At 46.1% G+C, this 18,803-nt stretch overlaps 1 protein-coding gene across 1 annotated transcript in view; it reads left to right on the top strand.

The window, feature by feature from the left end:
- NUDT3 (nudix hydrolase 3) overlaps positions 1-8,349 on the top strand; it is a 114,183-nt gene extending 105,834 nt beyond the window's left edge. The window contains exon 5 of the mRNA XM_061146472.1: positions 305-8,349. Coding sequence (XP_061002455.1) covers positions 305-483 — 179 coding nt within the window. The 3' untranslated portion in view covers positions 484-8,349. The remainder of the gene's footprint in view (positions 1-304) is intronic.
- Positions 8,350-18,803: the final 10,454 nt, after the last annotated feature.

Raw genomic sequence — 18,803 nt, 5'->3', positions numbered from 1 at the left:
GCAGCACAACTACTGAAGCATGCACGCCCGAGAGCTCCTGCAGCAAGAGAACTGGCCACAGTGAGAAGCCTGCGCACTGCAGTAGAGTATTGCCCCCGCTGTCTGCACCTAGAGACAGCCCTTACGCAGCAACGAGACCCAATGCAGCCATAAATAAATAAATAACTTTTTAAAAAGAAAAGAAAGACATTAACGACAGTAGTTCCTATGGGTTGTTTTCCTGCGTTTTCTCAAAAGTTACAGGATCAGAAACCTGCTGCTGCTTCCCTTTTGTACTAATTTCTTTTACTCTCTGCCTCCACAGGAAGGAAGCGGGAATGGTTTAAAATAGAAGATGCGATAAAAGTGCTGCAGTGTCACAAACCGGTGCAGGCGTCATATTTTGAAACGTTGAGGCAAGGCTACTCAGCCAACAACGGCACCCCACTCGTGGCCCCTACATACTCAGTGTCTGCTCAGAGCTCGATGCAGGGCATCAGATGACTGAAGATTCCTGTAAGAGAAGTGAAGTTTGGAAAGGAGACTGAAGTGCAGGTCTTCCCTCTCACCCTTGCTCTTTCACCTCTCCTCACAGGCCTCCTCTTTCAAATAAGGCGTGACGGGCAGCAGAGAAAGGGTTTATTGATAATGTTGCTGTTTGGTGTTAAGTGATGGGGCTTTTTCTTCTCTTTTTATTGAGGGGGTGGGGGTTGGGTATGTAATTTGTAAGTACTTTTGTGCATGATCTGTCTCTCCCTTTTCACACCCCTACAACTCTCTAAAGAGGCAAACAGCCTTCCCTCTGCCTTGGATTCTGAAGTGTTCCTGTTTGTCTCATCCCAGCCCTGGCCAGATTTTTTTTTTTTTTTTTTAATTAAAAGATATCCAATATGAGATGAAACCTTTCAAGAATTTGTCCCATGACGTGCTGTTCAGTCCAGTAGGTTGGTCACTTTCACTGCAGGATGCATTTATCTACACATTATATACTGGACATATAATATGTAAATAAATGACTTTTAGAAGAGGCATTTGTTTTAACTTTTCAAGGTTTTGTTTTTCAAATTTGGGGTGTTTCTGAAGTGGAGAGCCTCACAATTCATTTGCTTTTTCATTTTTGATGCTAGTGGCTAGGTGAGTTTCCCCGCCCTCTCCTATACCTCTCCTCGCCGGTGTAGTTACCTACCGTCTGGGAAGGGTTTAGCTACTTCATAGTGCTCCCAGGACTCATGCCTTCTCTTCTCAAAGCTGTGTTTCCACGCCAAGAAAGAAACAGGAAGAAACCTATTTTCTTTTTTTATTACCAAGCCAGGAGCAAATGGCCTCAGCTCAGACCCGGAGAAACAATGCTAGAAATTGAATTCCTCCCTACGTGTCGACAATAGGGATTTGAACTGGATTCTTGGGATTACTATCAAAAAAACTGGAGCGTCGAGCACTGTTTCTCTCCTGCTGGTTTGGAGTTTTTTCCGTAATGCTACTCACCGCCGACAGCGGCCCCTCCCCGTGCGTCCATGCCTTACAGCGCGGAGCTGGGCCTTGTCCTGCGCCCCGAAGCGCCCGGCTGTGCTCGGCAGCTGTGGCTGCGCAGTCCTGTCCCGTTCTGGGCAACCACGTTACGTTCCTGAGAAGTACACAGGAGGGAAATTCAGATGTTTGCTTGTCTTTGTAATGTTATAGCACTTGTAATTGCACCATGGAGCATGCTCAGAAATATTAAATTTATCTTCCACCAGGATGTGAAAGGTCCATCGTCTGCTGAGAAGTGGTACAGGAGAATGCTTAATCATTTACTAGAACGGCTACATAATGCATTGGCTCATTGCAGACTGTCTTGTTGGTTTTTGATACTGGTTGGATGCTGGCTTCATTTGCCAATTGTGTTGTTTAGCAGACAAGTGCACAGAAAAGGGTCTAGAGACTGGGGGTGGAGCGGGGGGACCCTGATCAATCCCTGGCTTTGGGACAGGAGTTTGTTGCTAAACTGTTAGTGGCATCTCCTTTGTCAAAACACAGCCGAGATGTGAAATTAAAATCGTAGTTCTCTTTATTTAAAAAGTCTAATAAATACTCAAACTTTGAAAAACTTTTGCTCTTCCCTCCCGCTAAAAGAAATGTGTGTATCTGGTAGGCCTGGTCATTTAATGTTCAATGTTTTGGGGAATGTCAGTTGAACTTTAATTTGCTATCAATTCTTGGTTTGCATCTTCTCTCCCAGTCTTAAAACACAGAGCCAAAAAGCGGGGCTGGCGGTTTCCTTAGCACCACTCTACCTCTGGGAAAGGAATCCTGTCCCCACGGAAGGGTCCCAGTGGATAGAAAGCACCATGGGATTTGAGTCTAAATGCCAACTCACTGTCCACGTGTTCTACTTGAAATGAACACACTGCTGCTTATCGCCTGATTTAGAGCATTCTGGGGTTCTGTCCAAATAAATAAAGGGGACTGTGAAATAAATTCAACTAAGCACTAAATGGAATCCCCAAAACACAGTCTTCCAAATAAGTTCTGCCTTTATGATACAGAAGTGCTTTGCAGGAAAACAATCAGTACTCCTGAAATAGGAACTGCCGTGTTAGTATTAATAATAATTTGTGCATTTTTAGTGATCTGAAGTTTTCACTGGGCTGGTGTAACAATACACTACCCTACAAAATCCGGTTTGGATTGTTGTTGGTGTCTTTGGGTCAGGAACATGAACTGTGCCAAGAAGTATTTTTCAGTCATGAATGGATCCCATTAATGCAGTTAACTGGAGAGATTGTGCTTCTGCTTCCTCAACTGACAAAAGGAGGCTTTGTCCAACACCAGAATTGTTGAAACTGGTGCTTTTGTCTGTTGCACTGGGACTCTGATGATAGGGGCTTGGTGTTTTTCCCTCCCTGGCACCGTCAGCACCATGGCTGTCTCCTGATGTGTAGTTACAGCCCTGTCGTGATAGATCACTTGGACGCATGGTTGCAGGAGCCTTTCTGTCTCCCCCAAAGAAAACTGAAAACAGAGAAAAGCTCCAGGTTTACCTTACTTGCAGAATGTTCCAACAACACTGATTTGCCATTAATTCTGCAAGTACTCACCTTCTTCAGGCTTGGCAGAAACAGGTTCCTTTCTGTGTTCAGGGCAGACATAAAGTCTTTTTCTTACAGTGAACGGACATGTCTTAGAGTCTGGCTACTACTGGAGTGTCCATTGGAGTCCACCATACTCAAGATGGAGAAAGATAGTGATAGAATTTTTAAAATTTAAATTTGTTCATAATTTGAAGCCCTTGGGGAAACATCAGTGAGACCATGACATTTTTTTTTTTTCTTTTCCATTTGGAACAAGACTCTGTGTGTGTGTGTGTGTAAGAGAGAAAGAGAAGGACTACCAGGGGTCAGGCACGTTGGGTTTTCTGTAGCCTCTAGGACAGTGCAGCCCATGAAACAGAAGTCTTGATTTTTCTCACTGCAAACATCACAGGATGGAAAAGTTGCAGGATTGACTGCAGTTTTTACAAATGTCTGCTGCCCTATCTGCCCTGTGTGAAGAGGGCTCCCGCACTGCGGGGTCTGAGCCAAGGCCATCTGGAGGGGTCAGAGGTGGGGGAGTATCACCTGCTGGAGGCTCAGCAAGGCCTGGGAGGTAGTTTGGCCACAGGGCTTCCGCCCCATGCATTTCATTGTGAGAGCTGCGGGAAGGGAGGCCCCAAGTCCTCGCTGCCAGCAGCCTCAGGTGAGTAGAGAGGGTCGCTGCCCTCTGAGAGTGTTTGCAGTTTTTTGTACTCCTGTTGCTACATAGTCAAGTTGCTTCATGGCAGAGAAATAGTTTCTGTTTCTATGTTAGGAGTCAGCCCATGTAAAGTCTCTCAGACTCGCTTAGAAGAAGTCACCCTGAATTCTAGAAGGAAAAGTTCCCCACAAAACCACGCTTCCTCTTCCCCTTTCTCTTCTCCAGTACAGTGCTCATTGGGGGCTGCTTCTAAACCTCCTCAGCCAGAGGGGTCTTCTGCTGAACCTGGGTGTGCGTTTCACATTTAGCATGTTTGTCATTCCCATCCAGTGCATTGTTAACACCTCTGTTCATCTCCCCTCCTGATCTTTTTTTCTTAAACAGCTTAGCCTGAGCCATATTTTGTTTGTTTAGTTTAGTTTACAAAAAGGATTTAATAACCACAATGTAATTTTTGTCACCACTGTATGATTTTTTAATATTTCCGAAGTGTTCTCAAAGCCCATCCTAGTTAACAGTAGATTAAGAACTAGAAGAAATAACCTGGAGAAATCTCCACATTGGGGTAAATTTTTGCTTAGAGAGAAGAGTTAGATAGTGTAGCTTCATCTTGACCCCAAATACAGGCACATCCACATCTTTTCAAAAACTAGGAGACATGCAAGACAGTCAACTCATGCAGTTGTAGGGAGAGGAGATTGTTTGGGATTCAGTGATGCAGGTGGCTCCTTGGGTTCTTGTTCTTGAACACTCTAAAAGAGGTCATTCCTGAGGCTGTGCGGTGCGTACTGCCCAATTGGGGTGGGAGTTGTTGCTTCCGAGCCCTGATGGGTCAGAGCCTATTTCCACAAGGCTGTGCAGCCTTTGACCTTAGCGGTCCCAGCCTTGCTCCATCAGGGCACCCGCTTCACCTGGCATAGGTGGGAAAGTTCCCCAGAGTCAGTCTCTGTGCTCTGGGGTGAGCTTGTCACAGAGTCCACACCATCCCCAAGAGCTGTGTTTTCCGTGTTACCTTAGATGTCACCTAAAGCAGTGAGACATTCTAGATTTTCAAGTTAATTGTTAATTGCCAAACACTGCAGTCTTTAGACTATACTACATCCTGTGAGGTCATCACAAGTCCTGGGAATCTGGAGATTTTAGGCAGACTGTCCTTGGGAGGCCAGGAGCCTTCCACTTCTGCCTCTGAAAGGGCAGCTTCACACTCTGACAATGTTTTTGCATTAGTTTGATAACCTTTCAGGATGGGGAATGCCTAGTCAGGTCATCTGAAAAAATGATACCTCCCACCTTCAATTAGTGCAATTGTTGTCCTCCTACTGCTACTGCTAAGTCACTTCAGTCGTGTCCGACTCTGTGTGACCCCATCCCTTAAAAATTAATAAATACAGAAAGAATCCCATTTGGTGTTGATTCTAACAGACTACTTGAGCTGAGGCCAGCAGTCACATGATTGATCTCACGTGTCTCTGCAACATGAAGCTTTCGGAGTGAAAAGACACGTCTCTCCCCTCAAGCTTTGTTTATCGTGAGGATTTGTGAGCCTGAGCTTGTCTTAGAGAATGAGACTGTCCATATGGCAAGGGGAGCGCACAGGAAAGCCGCCTTGACCCAGAACTGAGCACCCCAGGAGGGCCTCTGCAGAAGAGGGAAGTGCGTTTGGCTGGAAAAGCAAGGTTAATATCTAGGAGGTGGCGAGTCACTGCTTCTGTTCCTCTCATCGGGTGTTTAGTTAAATAGGTTTCCTTCGGTTTACATTCCCAGTTCTTAACCCCAAACAGGGGCCAATAGAACAGCAAAAAAAGGCATTTAACCCCCTGGAGATAGGCTCTAAAAGATACAGAGGCAGCCGTCTAGTCATTTCCAGGTTCATCTCCATTTCAATGTGCTACCCATCCTCCCACCACTACTGCCGCCAGGCCAGAGGTGAAATTCTATTAATCCTTGAGTTGGGGAACATAAATTCTGGTCTGGAACACTTCCCTACTAAATGGCTCACCATCTGTGAACTGTTATCTGTAGGATGAATCTTTCAGGGAGCTTTCCAACAATACAGTAACATCGCCCTTCCTTCCTCCTCCAAGCAGGCATTAAGATCAAAACCGTAAGGCTTTGGAACTCCTCAGGGAAAAAGCAAGATGCCCCAGTCCTGATGCTGGGCCTTGAGACCGGACTCTCGACTGTAGAGTGGGGTAAGTGGCTCACCTTTAGGAAGTCATTTCTCCAGTGAGGTTGACTGTAGGTTCCTGCAGGAAGTGATACTCACATGAGCCCAGCCTTCTGAACACCCTTGTGCTAATTAGAGCAGCAGTAGATGCATGTAGCCTCTTGCACCTCATTTCTGTCCCATTGGGTAGAAAACAGCGTTTCAGGGTTAAGGCTTGGTCTTGCATAACAGATATGACTTATGCCAGGGAAGGTACAGGCTGACTATGGAGACGCCCAGAACCAGAACAGGTAGGCCTGCTCCACCTAGGGTCACCACGGGGGCCTGGCCGACATTAGGGTCTTGGGGAGCTCCCAGAGCTCTGAGGGGCGGTGAGGACATTGAGGGCCTTCTCTTGGCCAGCAGGCAGCTCGTGCTCCTGTCGAGGATGAGAAAGATGCGGAAGGGAGCGGCAGGTGTCTCAGCCACGTGCACGGACACAGACTTGCCCCTTGGCCTCCTCCCACATGACTCAGAACCCAAAGGGACTTTCTCCAAAACCTCCATTAGCCAGATCCTCTGTTGCTCTGTCAGCCTCTGAGAACCTGCTCCTGTCACTCACCTGTGCGTGGACACAGGTGTGCTGCCCAGGCACAGATGCACAAGGCTATTCAGGGCCCAGCAGCCGCATAGTGTTGCATTTCATAGTTAGAAAAACTGGGTCCACTCTGTTGTAAAAGAGACACAGTGTGGGGTGCAGTTTTATACATCAAGTCTGCTTTTATTGTTTCATAGTCTGAAAACATTCAGACTGGTTTATAATTGAACAAAAAGTTGGTGGTTAGAATAAGTAAAATGTCAATGCATCTGTCTTAGGAAAGATAACTACCAGTTTGCCATGTGTTTAAGGAGGTAGTAGCATCTAAGGATGTTGTCACAGAAAAGCAGGCATCTCTGACCACCCATTAGTAGCATCTTTATATTTGCTTCTGTATAAAGAGCCCGGTCTTTAGTTCAGGGACCTTCCTCACATCCTGCCCATTGGCCCCGGCAGGGGATGGGCTTTGAGGAAGCAGGGAGGCCTCAGCCCTATTCTCTGAGCTGCAGAGTATGATCTCAGGCAGCATAAGGCTTATTTGAGGGTTTTCCTAACCATGCTCACCTCCACTCCACTCTTGCTCCCCTTTCGTTGGAAGTGTGCGGTCTAGGTCCAGGTCCAGGTGCAGTCTCCCTTTGGCCAAGTTCAACAGGTATTTCCAAGGAACCCTTTGGATGGAGGCAAAGTAGCCAAGATGTGTTGAGTTTAACTTTTTCTGAAGGACAAAGTGTTTGTCCCTCCCCACTCATGCTTACATATGTTTCATCTGAAGCTTAAATGACCAGGGCTCCAGAACTGAGACAGAGAGCCAGGGACCCACACACCAAAACCAGACTGTTCTGACCCCACCAGAAGTCTGCTTTTGTCCCCTTCCATCAGGACCACACAGAAAAGCAGACAACTTAGCCTTCCCGGTGATCACTGGTTCCTCAGTGGCCGTTCTGCAGAGTGAGAATGTGTCACCTTCTGAGGAGTGTGCTGAGTATTTGTAGAAGGGGTAGAGAGTAGAAGGACCAATGAGCTGAGCCTCACGTCCTGGGGGAAGGTGGCAGAATAATCTCAAACAAGCCCAACAGAACTGGGGGATCCAAGGAAAGGCGCCTGTTTGGGAGGAGAGGTTGGTTACAGTCCCTTAACCTCCAGGGACCTGGTGCTGCGTTGTGGAACCGGGCTGTGGGAATATTGCCCTTACCACAATCCCAGTGCGCTCTGGCACCTCGGCGCTCCCGACCCACGGGGGCATGGTCTTGTTTTCCATTTTTTTCATTTCCAAAACAACCTTGCTTGGTATTGTACAGAAAATCACGTTTTCTTCTATGCCCGCTCAGAGCTGCCAGGCCAGACATGGCCTCCTCCCAGTCTCTCCACAGCATTTGTGAGGAAGGCCCTCTCAGTGCTCTTAGGGGCCGAGGGGAGGGGGACAGTGCAGAGGAGGTGGAAGGAAACTGAGTTTGCCTGCTTCCCTTTCTCTCGGAGGCCGTTCTTCAGCTTTCTTCACACCTATTTCCTGTGGGTACAGGCAGTTGCGGAGGAGGGCTGAAGAGAAAGTCGAGGTTTGGGTCCAAGACAGGTACTCTGAGATTTGAGTCCCACTCCCCCCCCACCCCCCGCCTCAGTTAATAACCGGCAAGCCGTGTGTAACTGCCCCCTTAATAAAGTATCCCCCGTGTAATGCCAGCAGCAGAGGACAGCAAAGCCCTCCCCCATAGTCTAGATGGAGCCGTGGTATTACCCCTAAAACCCCACCCCCCACCCCACTCCTTTTGTAAAAACAAATGCTTTAACCTGTGAGTGTGCTGTTCCTTTCTATGTGTTAATCTGTTTTCTTTCCACTTGAACTGTGTGGGAGGGAAGGGCATTGGAATTGTAGGTTGTAATATTGTGCCAATCAATAAAAACCAGTATTTCACACACATCCCTGCTTAATGTCTGGTCTCTTCTTTCTGGAAGTTTTCCTTGAGTCCTTCTCATCAGTCTCATTTTGATCCCCCCTCCCCCCTCTGCTGGATTCTTGAGAGTTGCCCCAGAGATCAGAGGTGGTCCCGTGGAAGATTTGCTGTTGAGGGAATTCAAGTGAGGAATGAAGTGAAGCCTGGGCAGGCAGAGAGAGTCAGTGCCAGGGAGTCCCCGGCAGATGCTGTGAGGGGCGTGAGGGGACAGAGGTGAGCCACACCCAGAGGTGTTCTCCTGTGTGGAAGCAGGAGTTGGGTGTGGTGGAGTTAGGAAGGGCTGAAACAGCATTTTGAAGATGCACACTGGTAGAACTTGCAGAGAACAGACAGGGTGTTGCCAGGGAGAGAGCAGCATGAAGTGAGCTTTGTCCCCCAGGTCAAAGACAGATGATGGACATTCAGTTCAGTTCAGTTGCACAGTCGTGTCTGACTCTCTGCGACCCCATGAACCGCAGCACGCCAGGCCTCCCTGTCCATCACCAACTCCCGGAGTTTACCCAAACTCATCTTCATTGGGTCAGTGATGCCATCTAACCATCTCATCCTCTGTCGTCCCCTTCTGCTCCCACCTTCAATCTTTCCTAACATCAGGGTCTTTTTAAATGAGTCAGCTCTTTGCATCAGATGGCCAAAATTTGGAGTTTCAGCTTCAACATCAGTCCTTCCAAGGCATTAGGGGGCCATAATGAAAAATAAAGCATGACGAGACCAAATTAGGGAAAACCCCCAAAAGCCAGGTCTAGGAGTTTGGCTACAGACATGTGAAGTGCTCCTGAGCAGGGCAGTCATGTAGAACCAGCTGTGTTTGAAGAGGCAGCAGGAGAGGTTGGAAAGGAGCTGCCGGAAGCTTATGATGATGCCAGGCCATGCAGACTCAGGGGGTGGGCCTGGGGATGGAGAAAGGGCTGGTGAAGCAAGAACAAGCCGAGTGTCACCATCAGATAAACCCGTTTATCTGCTGAGGGCAGCTGGCGTCTCTGGAACTCTGGTAGCATCACCACTGGCCAAGGTTTGTAAGCCAAGAAACTTGATGTCTGTGTACCTAGAGAGTCACTACCAGGACAAGACTCACATGAATCTAACTCGTAAGAGACTGAGGTGTAGGTGCCTGGATGCCAGTTGGCTCGTTTATATGATGATAAATGTCAAACCAAGTTACCTGAATGCACCAGCTGTCTGTGTAGGTAGCCAGTAATTTGGTTGCTGAATAGTTGTAATCTGATTACTTCATTCAACCACAGGGCAAATTTCCTAACAACTGGTCAGGGTATGCTTTCCTCCTCAGATTATGATTCTGCAGGCTGCCTTTATCCCATGATGATCACCCTCCTTTCCCCTATCAAAGGAGCCTTTGTTTTGCCAGATTCAGTGTGTGCAGTGAGAGTATGAACTATGAGCCACTGATGCAAGTGATATATGCAGGCAACCACCAAGTGGCCGCCTCTGCTCGGGATCTGGGGAAACACTCCACTTGGCCCACGTCAGGTCTATTTTTTTTTCTTTTTTATTTGGCTACGGCAGGTCTTAGTTGCGACATAATGGAATCTTCGTTGTAGCACATGGGCTTGTGCACTGCCCTGCAGTATGTGGGATCTTAGTTCCCTGACCAGGGATCAAACCCGTGTACCCTGCATTGGGAGGTGGATTCTTAACTAGTGGGCCACCAGGGAAGTCCCATGATGGACCATTCTAAAGGTGACTTGTCCCCATCACATTCACTGCTTGTTGACTGTTCTCTTCGTTTTCAGGGTAAATACAAACTTTGGGATTATTTTACTCCAGTCAAGTCTCCTAATAGCCTGCAGGAAGGAGGGCAAGTGAGAGAGGAATCTCAGGAGGCCCCCAAACCTTGAGCATGAGTGACGAGAGGAAATTAACCCAAAGAACACAAACGCAGCTTTGACATTGCTGGAACCAGCACTGGGGATAGCACTGCCCAATGCATCACACTTGCTACGTGCTTTGTTATTGTGAGGTAGCAGCTTTGACCATCCAAGCCAGATTGAGTTGGCAGAATTCCTGCCCGAACCCCAGTCAGGCTAGCTCCCATTCTTTCTGGAGACCTGGTAATTGTGCCCAAGAAACTCTGTTGTTATAAACCGTAGAATTGTTTGCTTTCTGGTTTTAGACACATTTGAGATGTGAAAGGTTTATTTTATCTCCTTGGTCTTGTGACACCCAGCTAAGGAGATACGTTAGCATCTGTGGATGCAGCCACGAGGCTCCATGTTCTGTGGCCTGAATACCAACAATGTGCCCAACCCAGGACACGCAGTCCTCACGGAGACAGTGGCTTGGGTGACAGATGGCATGAAGTGGAAGAGATGACAGCCTAGGGAGGTAAGCATTTGGGGGTACGCTAAGAGGGGCTGATGGAGAGAGTTCAGGCAGGAGGACCATGGAAGCATGGGATGAGTGAGAGACTCAGGAAAGAGAGACGAATGGGAAGGCTGTTGGCTGTGACAGAAGGTGTGAGCGTTGGAATTAGACCAGGGGGAGACCTCAGTTCAGCTGTTGACAAGCTCTGTGATCTTGGGTAAGTTACCGTTCCCATTTTTTCCTGTTCAGTGGGGGAGAAGTCTACTTTGTGGGGTTGTCATGAGCATTACATAAGTGAAGGGGTGGGGACTTCTCTGGTGGCCCAGTGGCTGGGACTCCATGCTCCCAATGCAGGGTGCGTGGGTTCGATCCCTGGTCAGGGAACTAAGATCCCATATGCCACAACTAAGACCAGGTACAGCCAAATAAATTAATTAAATAATTAAAAAGAATTAAGAAATAATGAAGGTATGTATGTGACACCAGAGTTGATATGTGATCATTAGATAGTGGCTGAGAGTGAACACCTATTTGGGAAATGCCAAGGGCTGTGCTGAGTTCACTAAATAAGACACAGTCACAGTGCAAAGTGACAAATGCAGTAGAAGGCAGAGAGAGTGACTAACTCCATCAGAAGAGCCACAATCTGAGAGGATTCATGTGGGGTGAAGGAATTCTCACCAAGAGGACAGCGTGTGCAAGGACACGGTGCTAGGGTAACAGCGAGTTTTCTGGGGCTGGAACGTGATAGCAGTGGGAGGGAGGGGGGAGGCAGAGGGTGTCATGGGAAAGGTCAGCTGGGGTCAGGTGGCTTGGCTGACAGTTTGAACTTGCCTCCGCATGACTGGGAAGCCAACAAAGGTTTTGAAACAGCTGTGACCGCGTGGGGTTGGGCATTTGGGGAAGATGACACTACTATGTATTGATGCTCCCAGGTTGTGTTCCAGGCCTTCGTGCCAGGCGATGTGTTCACTGCTTCACGTTTCGTCTTTGCTGTCCTTGCACATAGGAGCTTTGATCACCACCTGTGTGTGGTAAAGGAAACGGAGGCCTAAGGAGAGTTGGGTTTTGCAACCATTAAGTTCATTCTCTGTGAGTCTGTTTCTGTTTTGTGAACAAGTTCATTTGAATCATTTCTTTTTAGATTCCACATATAAAGGATGTCATTGGATATTTTTCCTCCTCTGACTTAACTTCACTCAGTCTGACAATGTCTAGGTCCATCCATGTTGCTACAAATGGCATTATTTCATCCTTTATAATGGCTGAGTAATATCCATTGTACCACGTAATATCCATTATGTGTACCACGTCTTCTTTATCCATTCCTCTGTCGATGGACATTGAGGCTGCTTCCGTGTCTTGTCTGTTGTAAACAGTGCTGTGACGAACATCAGGGTGCATGTATCCTTTTGGATCATGTTCTTCTCTGGATATATGCCCAGGAGTGGGATTGCAGGGTCATATATGGTAGCTCTCTCTCTCTTTTTTTTTTTTTTTGGCAAACTGCTTTTTAGAAGAACTGGACAAACTAATTCTAAAAATCACAATGTAAAGTGCCAAGGATGTCTAAGACAGTTTTGAAAAACTACAAGGAAGAACAGAACTATTGGGAAGCCCTGTGTTCTATCAGTGTCAAGACTTAATATAAAGATATAGTAACTGAAACAAGGTGATAAATGGGAATAACCAGACAGAGAAGTGAATTAGGAAACTAAATAGAAACAGACCTAGATGTGTATGTGGGAATATAGTGAGAGCCAGAGAAAACATGCACCTGAGTAGGAAAAGGATTGGTCCTTCAGTAAGTGGTGTTGCAATAATTGGCTAACCAAGTGGGAAAAAGACAAATTTAGATCCCTACCTCACACCATAAAATGAAAATAAACTCACAAATGTGTCAGTCAGTTCATTCGCTCAGTTGTATCTGACTCTTTGCAACCCCATGGACTGCAGCACGCCAGGCTTCCCTGTCCATCACCAACTCCGAGAGCTTCCTCAAACTCATGTCCATCAAGTTGGTGATGCCATCCAAGCATCTCATCTTCTGTCGTCCCCTTCTGCTCCTGCCTTCCATCTTTCCCAGCATCGGGGTCTTTTCCAGTGAATCAGTCCTTCGCATCAGGTGGCGAAAGTATTAGAGTTTCAGCTTCAGCATCAGTCCTTCCAATGAATATTTAGGACTGATTTCCTTTAGGATTGATGGGTTTGATTTCCTTGCAGTCCAAGGGACTCTCAAGAATCTTTTCCAACACCACAGTTCAAAAGCGTCAATTCTTTGGTGCCCAGCTTTCTTTATGGTCCAACTCTCGCATCCATACATGACTACTGGAAAAACCATAGCTTTGACTCGACAGACCTTTGTTGGCACAGTAATGTCTCTTCTTTTTAATATGCTGTCTAGGTTTGTCATAGCTTTTCTTCCAAGGAACAAGTGTCTCTTAATTTTTTTGGCTTTATACAAATGTGTAAGATGAGTCAAAGCTTTTAGGAGAAAATACAGAAGCCAAATAATATATACAGGGTCACACAAGTAATCCATGGAATAACTGTAGTCAAACCCAAGGGGTCTGATTCCGGAACCTGCCTTCTCACCCACTCAGTAGTACTTTCTCCTGGTCACTTTAGTGTGTAAGTTGGATCGGAGCTAGGAGAAACTAAAGTCAGGAAGTGGTGAATGAATTTGCACCTGAGGACTTCCTTGTGGAATCACCGTCACTCAGCCAACAGATCGGGCACTGTACAGAGCCAGTACACGGCCACGTGTCTGTGTGACAGAGACCATTAGGACCTCAGTGAACATGTATTGAGAGCCAGTGTACGGGTAGTCATAACACTTGGGTAGATGAGAAAAGGATAAAAATAAGGCAACAGTGAACAGCGGTGAATCATTGTGCAGCGGGGTAGAAGGATATTAGGGAATCATCCAGTCTAATCCTCTCACTTTACAGATTGGGAAATAGACAAAGTGGAAAGGGACTTTTCACCAGTATTGGAGTCTGAAACCCTAAGCAGAGAATACACATCTCTGGCCATGCTGTAAAGAACCAGCTATTCCAACTCTGTGGACATGAGAATATCTTTTTTTTTTTAATGGTTATCCCACTCTGGATACCAAACACTGTCCAGCCGGTGCCGAGTCTAACCCCCCGTCCATCACTTCCTCACTGATTCATTCGCCATTATTTATTTAGTCTTTCTTGTGCCCATCTTCTCCCACTGCAGCCCCCCTACAGAATCCCAATCCTGAATTCACCCCTCTGATGGAAGAGCTGAGCCTGTCCAAAGAAAACCACGTCCTGTGGGGTCACTGTGGGTTCGTGCGTCCCCTCTAGAAAGCCTGCAGTGCCACCTGTCAATGGCTAGTGACTGTCACATTGACAAGTGCAAAGGCCACTTGTTTTCTCCCTGACTTCACTCCCCGCTCCCCTCCCTGCTCCCCCCACCCCATACACTGTCCTGGCTACACTTCTGGTTCTCCCAGCCACAGCTTTCAGAGTAAAGTTCTAATACCCTGGAATGTAAGTCACTCAGTCGTGTCTAACTCTCTGCAACCGCATGGACTGTAGCCCGCCAGACTCTTCTGTCCACGGAATTCTCCAGGCAAGAAGACTGGAGTGGGTTGCCTTCCCTTGGGAATCTTCCCAACCCAGGGATTGAACCAGGTCTGCTGAATTGTGGGCCGACTCTTTATCAGCTGAGCTACCAAGGGAGCCAGTACCTTAGAGTACCCAAAATGTTTTGTGATTTAACTCCTGCCTACTTCTCCTGATTCATTTCTGCCACCTGCCTTGCCCTTTTTCTCCCCTGGCCTCATAGAACTTTCTGCAGTTCTCCAAATGCACCATTTATCACTGCACTGTTCCAGAATTCACACGTGTTGTGTTCTCCCCAGTTCTTTCTACTCCCCTGACCTCTCAGCCCAGTATCCTGTGAACTTTCCCAGACTGAGGGCAGGGGCTCATGGAGGACTGACTGGTCACTTCCAGCAGGGCTGTCTGAGACAGGCAAGGAAGGCCAAGATAGGTTGAAACTGGAGAAAGGCCATTGTGGATGTTTGCAGTTTGGAGGTGGAGTCGAGGGGAATTTGTTTTACTTGGAGGGAACTTGATCTGAGAAAATTGAGTGGACCAATTATAACAACTAATATTATTTGATGAGTGCTCTCCACTGTACCAAGTACTCTCCCATCAGTTCAGACAGTTCCTTGGTCGCTTACTGCTTGTACAGGGCTAAGGGCCAGGGCCCTGACCTTCACATCTACCCTGAGAGGCAGGTACTTTGATCCCTGACTCACTGTTGCTGGAACTGAAGCCTGGAGGCTAGAGGACAGGGGAAAGTAGGTCAGGTGGAGGTCAGAGAAAGCTGGAGGGAGGCAAGTAACTTGAAGTCAGGTTTCTGGTGCTGTCCAGGGGTGACCAGTAGGAACCCTGAAGTGGAGAGAGTCCCAAACCTCCCCTGCTCAGGCTGCCAGTAATGTCACAATGTCTGGGGCGGGGTCTGTGGGATCTCTCTGTGCCTCCACCTGATGGACCGTGGGGTGAGGGCTGCTCCACTCGGCAGTGTCTCAGAAGCTTGTCTTCCACTCCTGGAACAGCCCCCTGCTCCACCCTCCCAAAAGAGGCCCATGAGTCTCTGGAAGCAGTGGAAGAACAGCTGAAGCACAGGTATGGAGATGGGAAAACAGAGAAGACATACGCAGAACACCGGGTAGTTGCACAGAAAGAAGTGAGCCAGTGTAAGAGCGAGCCAGGGGACTTCCCCTGTGGTGCAGTGGCTAAGACTCCACGCCCCTGGGGCAGGGGCCTGGTGTCAATCCCTGGTCGAGGAACTGGGTTCCACATGCTGCAACTAAAGGTACTGCATGTTGCAAATAAGACCCAGCACAGCCAGATAAATAAGTTTTTAAAAATAACCAGTAAGGGAATTCCCTGGTGGTCCAGTGGCTAAGACTGTGCTCCTGATACAGAGGGGCTGGGTTCGATCCCTGGTCAGGGAGCTAGATCCCACATGCCACAACTAAGACTCTATGCAGCCAAATAAATAAAAATAAATATTAAAAAATAACTAGTCAGATTGTTTTGTAGTCCTTTACATTTATGCAGCAGGTTATTATTTACCTAATGTTTAATCCCCCCCTTTTTTTTGGACTTTGCCATGCATGGCTTGTGGTATCTTATTTTTCCTGACCGGGGATTGAACCTGGGCCCTCAGCAATCAAAGTGCAGAGACCTAACCACTGGACTGCCAGGGAATTCCCCCATAAATGTCATTTCTTTCAGTCAACAATAAGCTTATTTATGAGGTGGGTAGTATTAGTTACATCTTGGAGTCAGGGACTCTGAGATTCCAAGGTGTTGAGTGACTCAGTTGAAGCCACAAGACTGGCTAGTTGTGGGGTCAGGGCAGTTGGGGCCAGCCTGGAAAGGCTAAGCCTGGGCAACGTGATGGTGGCCAGCAAGATTCTGTACAGTCGTGGTCCCTTTCTCTTTGTGTAGTCTCCCCCTTCCCAATCCCTGGGCATTGGCCAACCAACTCACCTCTCATTAACTCATTTATAAAATAAACATGCACTGGTCCATATTTATTGAGGCATTCTTTTATTTTTTATTTATTTGGCCAGGCCAGGTCTTAGTTGCAGCATGTGGGATCTAGTTCCCTTACAAGGGTTGGAACCTGGGCCCCCTGCATTGAGAGCACAGAGTCTTAGCCACTGGACCACCAGAGAAGTCCCTGTTGAGGCATTCTTTACTCTTCATATTTTTAAAACAGTACTGAGCTATAATTAACATAAAGTAAGCTGCACATAAAGTGTATAATTTAATATGTCTTGACAGATGCGTTCAAAGGAAACTATGATAACCAAGGTAATAGATTTATCCCTCACTCCCCAAGATTCCTTTGTGCCTCTTTGTGATCCCTCTCACCCAACTCTCGCACTTGCTGATCTGCTTTCTGTCAGTATAGTTTGTGTTTGCTAGAGTTTCATATAATAGAATTATGCATCAGAATCTGTATATATTGCAAGCTGTGAATTCAAGTTGGTAATTTTTGCATACAGATATCCAGTCATTCCAGCACCATTTGCTGAAAAGGCTATCCTTCTATTTATAGATTGCTGTGTTTTTGTTTTTTGCTTTGGCCATGCAATGTGTAACGTGGGATCTTGGTTCCCCCACCAGGGATCAAACTTGTGCTCACTGCACTAGGCGTGCCAAGTCCTAACTACTGGACTCCTAGGGAAGTCCCAGTGTTTTTTTGCTTTTTTCGCTGCACTAGGTCTTCGTTGCTTTGCATGAGCTTGCTCTGGTTGAGGTGAGTGGGGACTTGTTGTGGAGCATGGGCTCTAGGCACATGGGCTCAGTAGTTGCAGTCATGGGCTCTAGAGCCTGGTAGCTGTGGTGCCCGGGCTTAGTAGGATCTTCTTGGGCCAGGGATCGAACCAGTGTCCCCTGCGTTGCAAGGCAGATTCTTAACCACTGGACCACCAGAGAAGCCCCTAGTTGTGTTTTTATCATGAAAGGATGTTGATTTTTTTTTTTTTGTCACATGCTTTTTTGTATCTATTGAATTGATTAAGTGGTTGTTTTCCTTTGTCCTATTAATGTGCTATATGACATTGATTTTCCTATAGTTGAAACCCCCTTTGCCTTCCTAGGATAAATCCCATTTGGTCATTGTGTGTAATCTTTTTTAATGTGCCATTGGATTTGGTCTGCTAGTATTTTTTTGAAGATTTTTGTACCTATGTCATTAGGAGTATTGGTCTATAATTTTCTTATGGGATCTTTTTCTGGCTTTGGTATCAGGGTAATGTTGTCCTCACAGAAACTGTACCCCTACTCTAGTTTTTGGAAAAGTTGGAATAAGATTAATGTTAATCCTTCTTCAAATGTTTGGTAGAATTGGCAAATGAGGATATCTAGTCCTGATTTTTCTTTGTCAGGATGTTTTTGATTACTGATCCAGTCTTCTTACTATAGGTCTGTAGAGAATTTCTATTTGTTCTTGAATCAGTTTTAATAATTTAGGAATTTGTCAATTTCATCCAGATTACCTTGTTTGCATATAATAGTTCATAATGTTCCCTTATAATCCTTTTCATTTCTGCTTTCATTTCTGATTTGTTATTTTCATCTTGTATTTTTTTTAGTCTAACTAAAGTCTTTTCAATTTTTTTATATTTTCAAAGAACTAACTTTTGATTTTTTCAATTCTCTGTTGTTCCCCACTTCCCATATTTATTTGTGCTTTATCTTATTTCCTTCTTTCCTTTAATTTGCTTTTCTTTTTCTGGTTCCTTAAGGTTTAAAGGCAGGTTGTTGATCTGAGATCTTCTATTAATATAAGCATTTACAACTATAAATTTCCCACTGCGCACTGCTTTTACTGTATCTTGTAAGTTTGGGTATGTCTTCATTTGTCTCAAAGTATTTTCTAATTTCCTTAGTGATTTCTTCTTTAACCCATTGGTTTTTAAATGAGTGTGTTCTTTACTCTCTGCATATTTGCTAATTTTCCAGTTGTCCTTCTGTTACTGATTTCTAAATTCAATCCACTTCATTTAGAGAACATACTTTGTATGATTTCAATTCTCTTAAATTTATTCAGAATTCTTTTATTGCCTTACATCTATATTAATGAGATATTGATCTGTAGTTTTGTGTGTTTGTCTGGCTTTGGTAAGTGAACTGAAGTGAAGTGAAAGTCGCTCAGCTGTGTCTGACTCTTTGCGACCCCATGGAATTCTCTAAGCCAGAATACTGAAGTGGGTAGCCTTTCCCTTCTCCAGGGGATCTTCCCAACCCAGGGATCGAATCCAGGTCTACCACATTGCAGGCGGATTCTTTTTTTTTTTTTCAATTTATATTTTGTCTTTATTAAAAATTTTTTTTTCACCAATTATTTTTATTAGTTGGAGGCTAATTACTTTACAATATTGTAGTGGTTTTTGCCATACATTAACATGAATCAAACATGGATTTACATGCGTTCCCCATTCTGAACCACCCTCCCACCTCCCTCCCCACCCCTTTACCAGCTGAGCCACAAGGGGACTTTAGTAAGAGGGCAATGGTAAGTTAGGAGTTAGGAAGTG

This window comes from Dama dama, chromosome 7 (assembly GCF_033118175.1).
Source record: "Dama dama isolate Ldn47 chromosome 7, ASM3311817v1, whole genome shotgun sequence".
Classification (NCBI taxonomy): Eukaryota; Metazoa; Chordata; class Mammalia; order Artiodactyla; family Cervidae; genus Dama; species Dama dama.
Note: the sequence above shows the minus strand (reverse complement) of the source record. Positions and strands in the feature narration are given on the sequence as shown.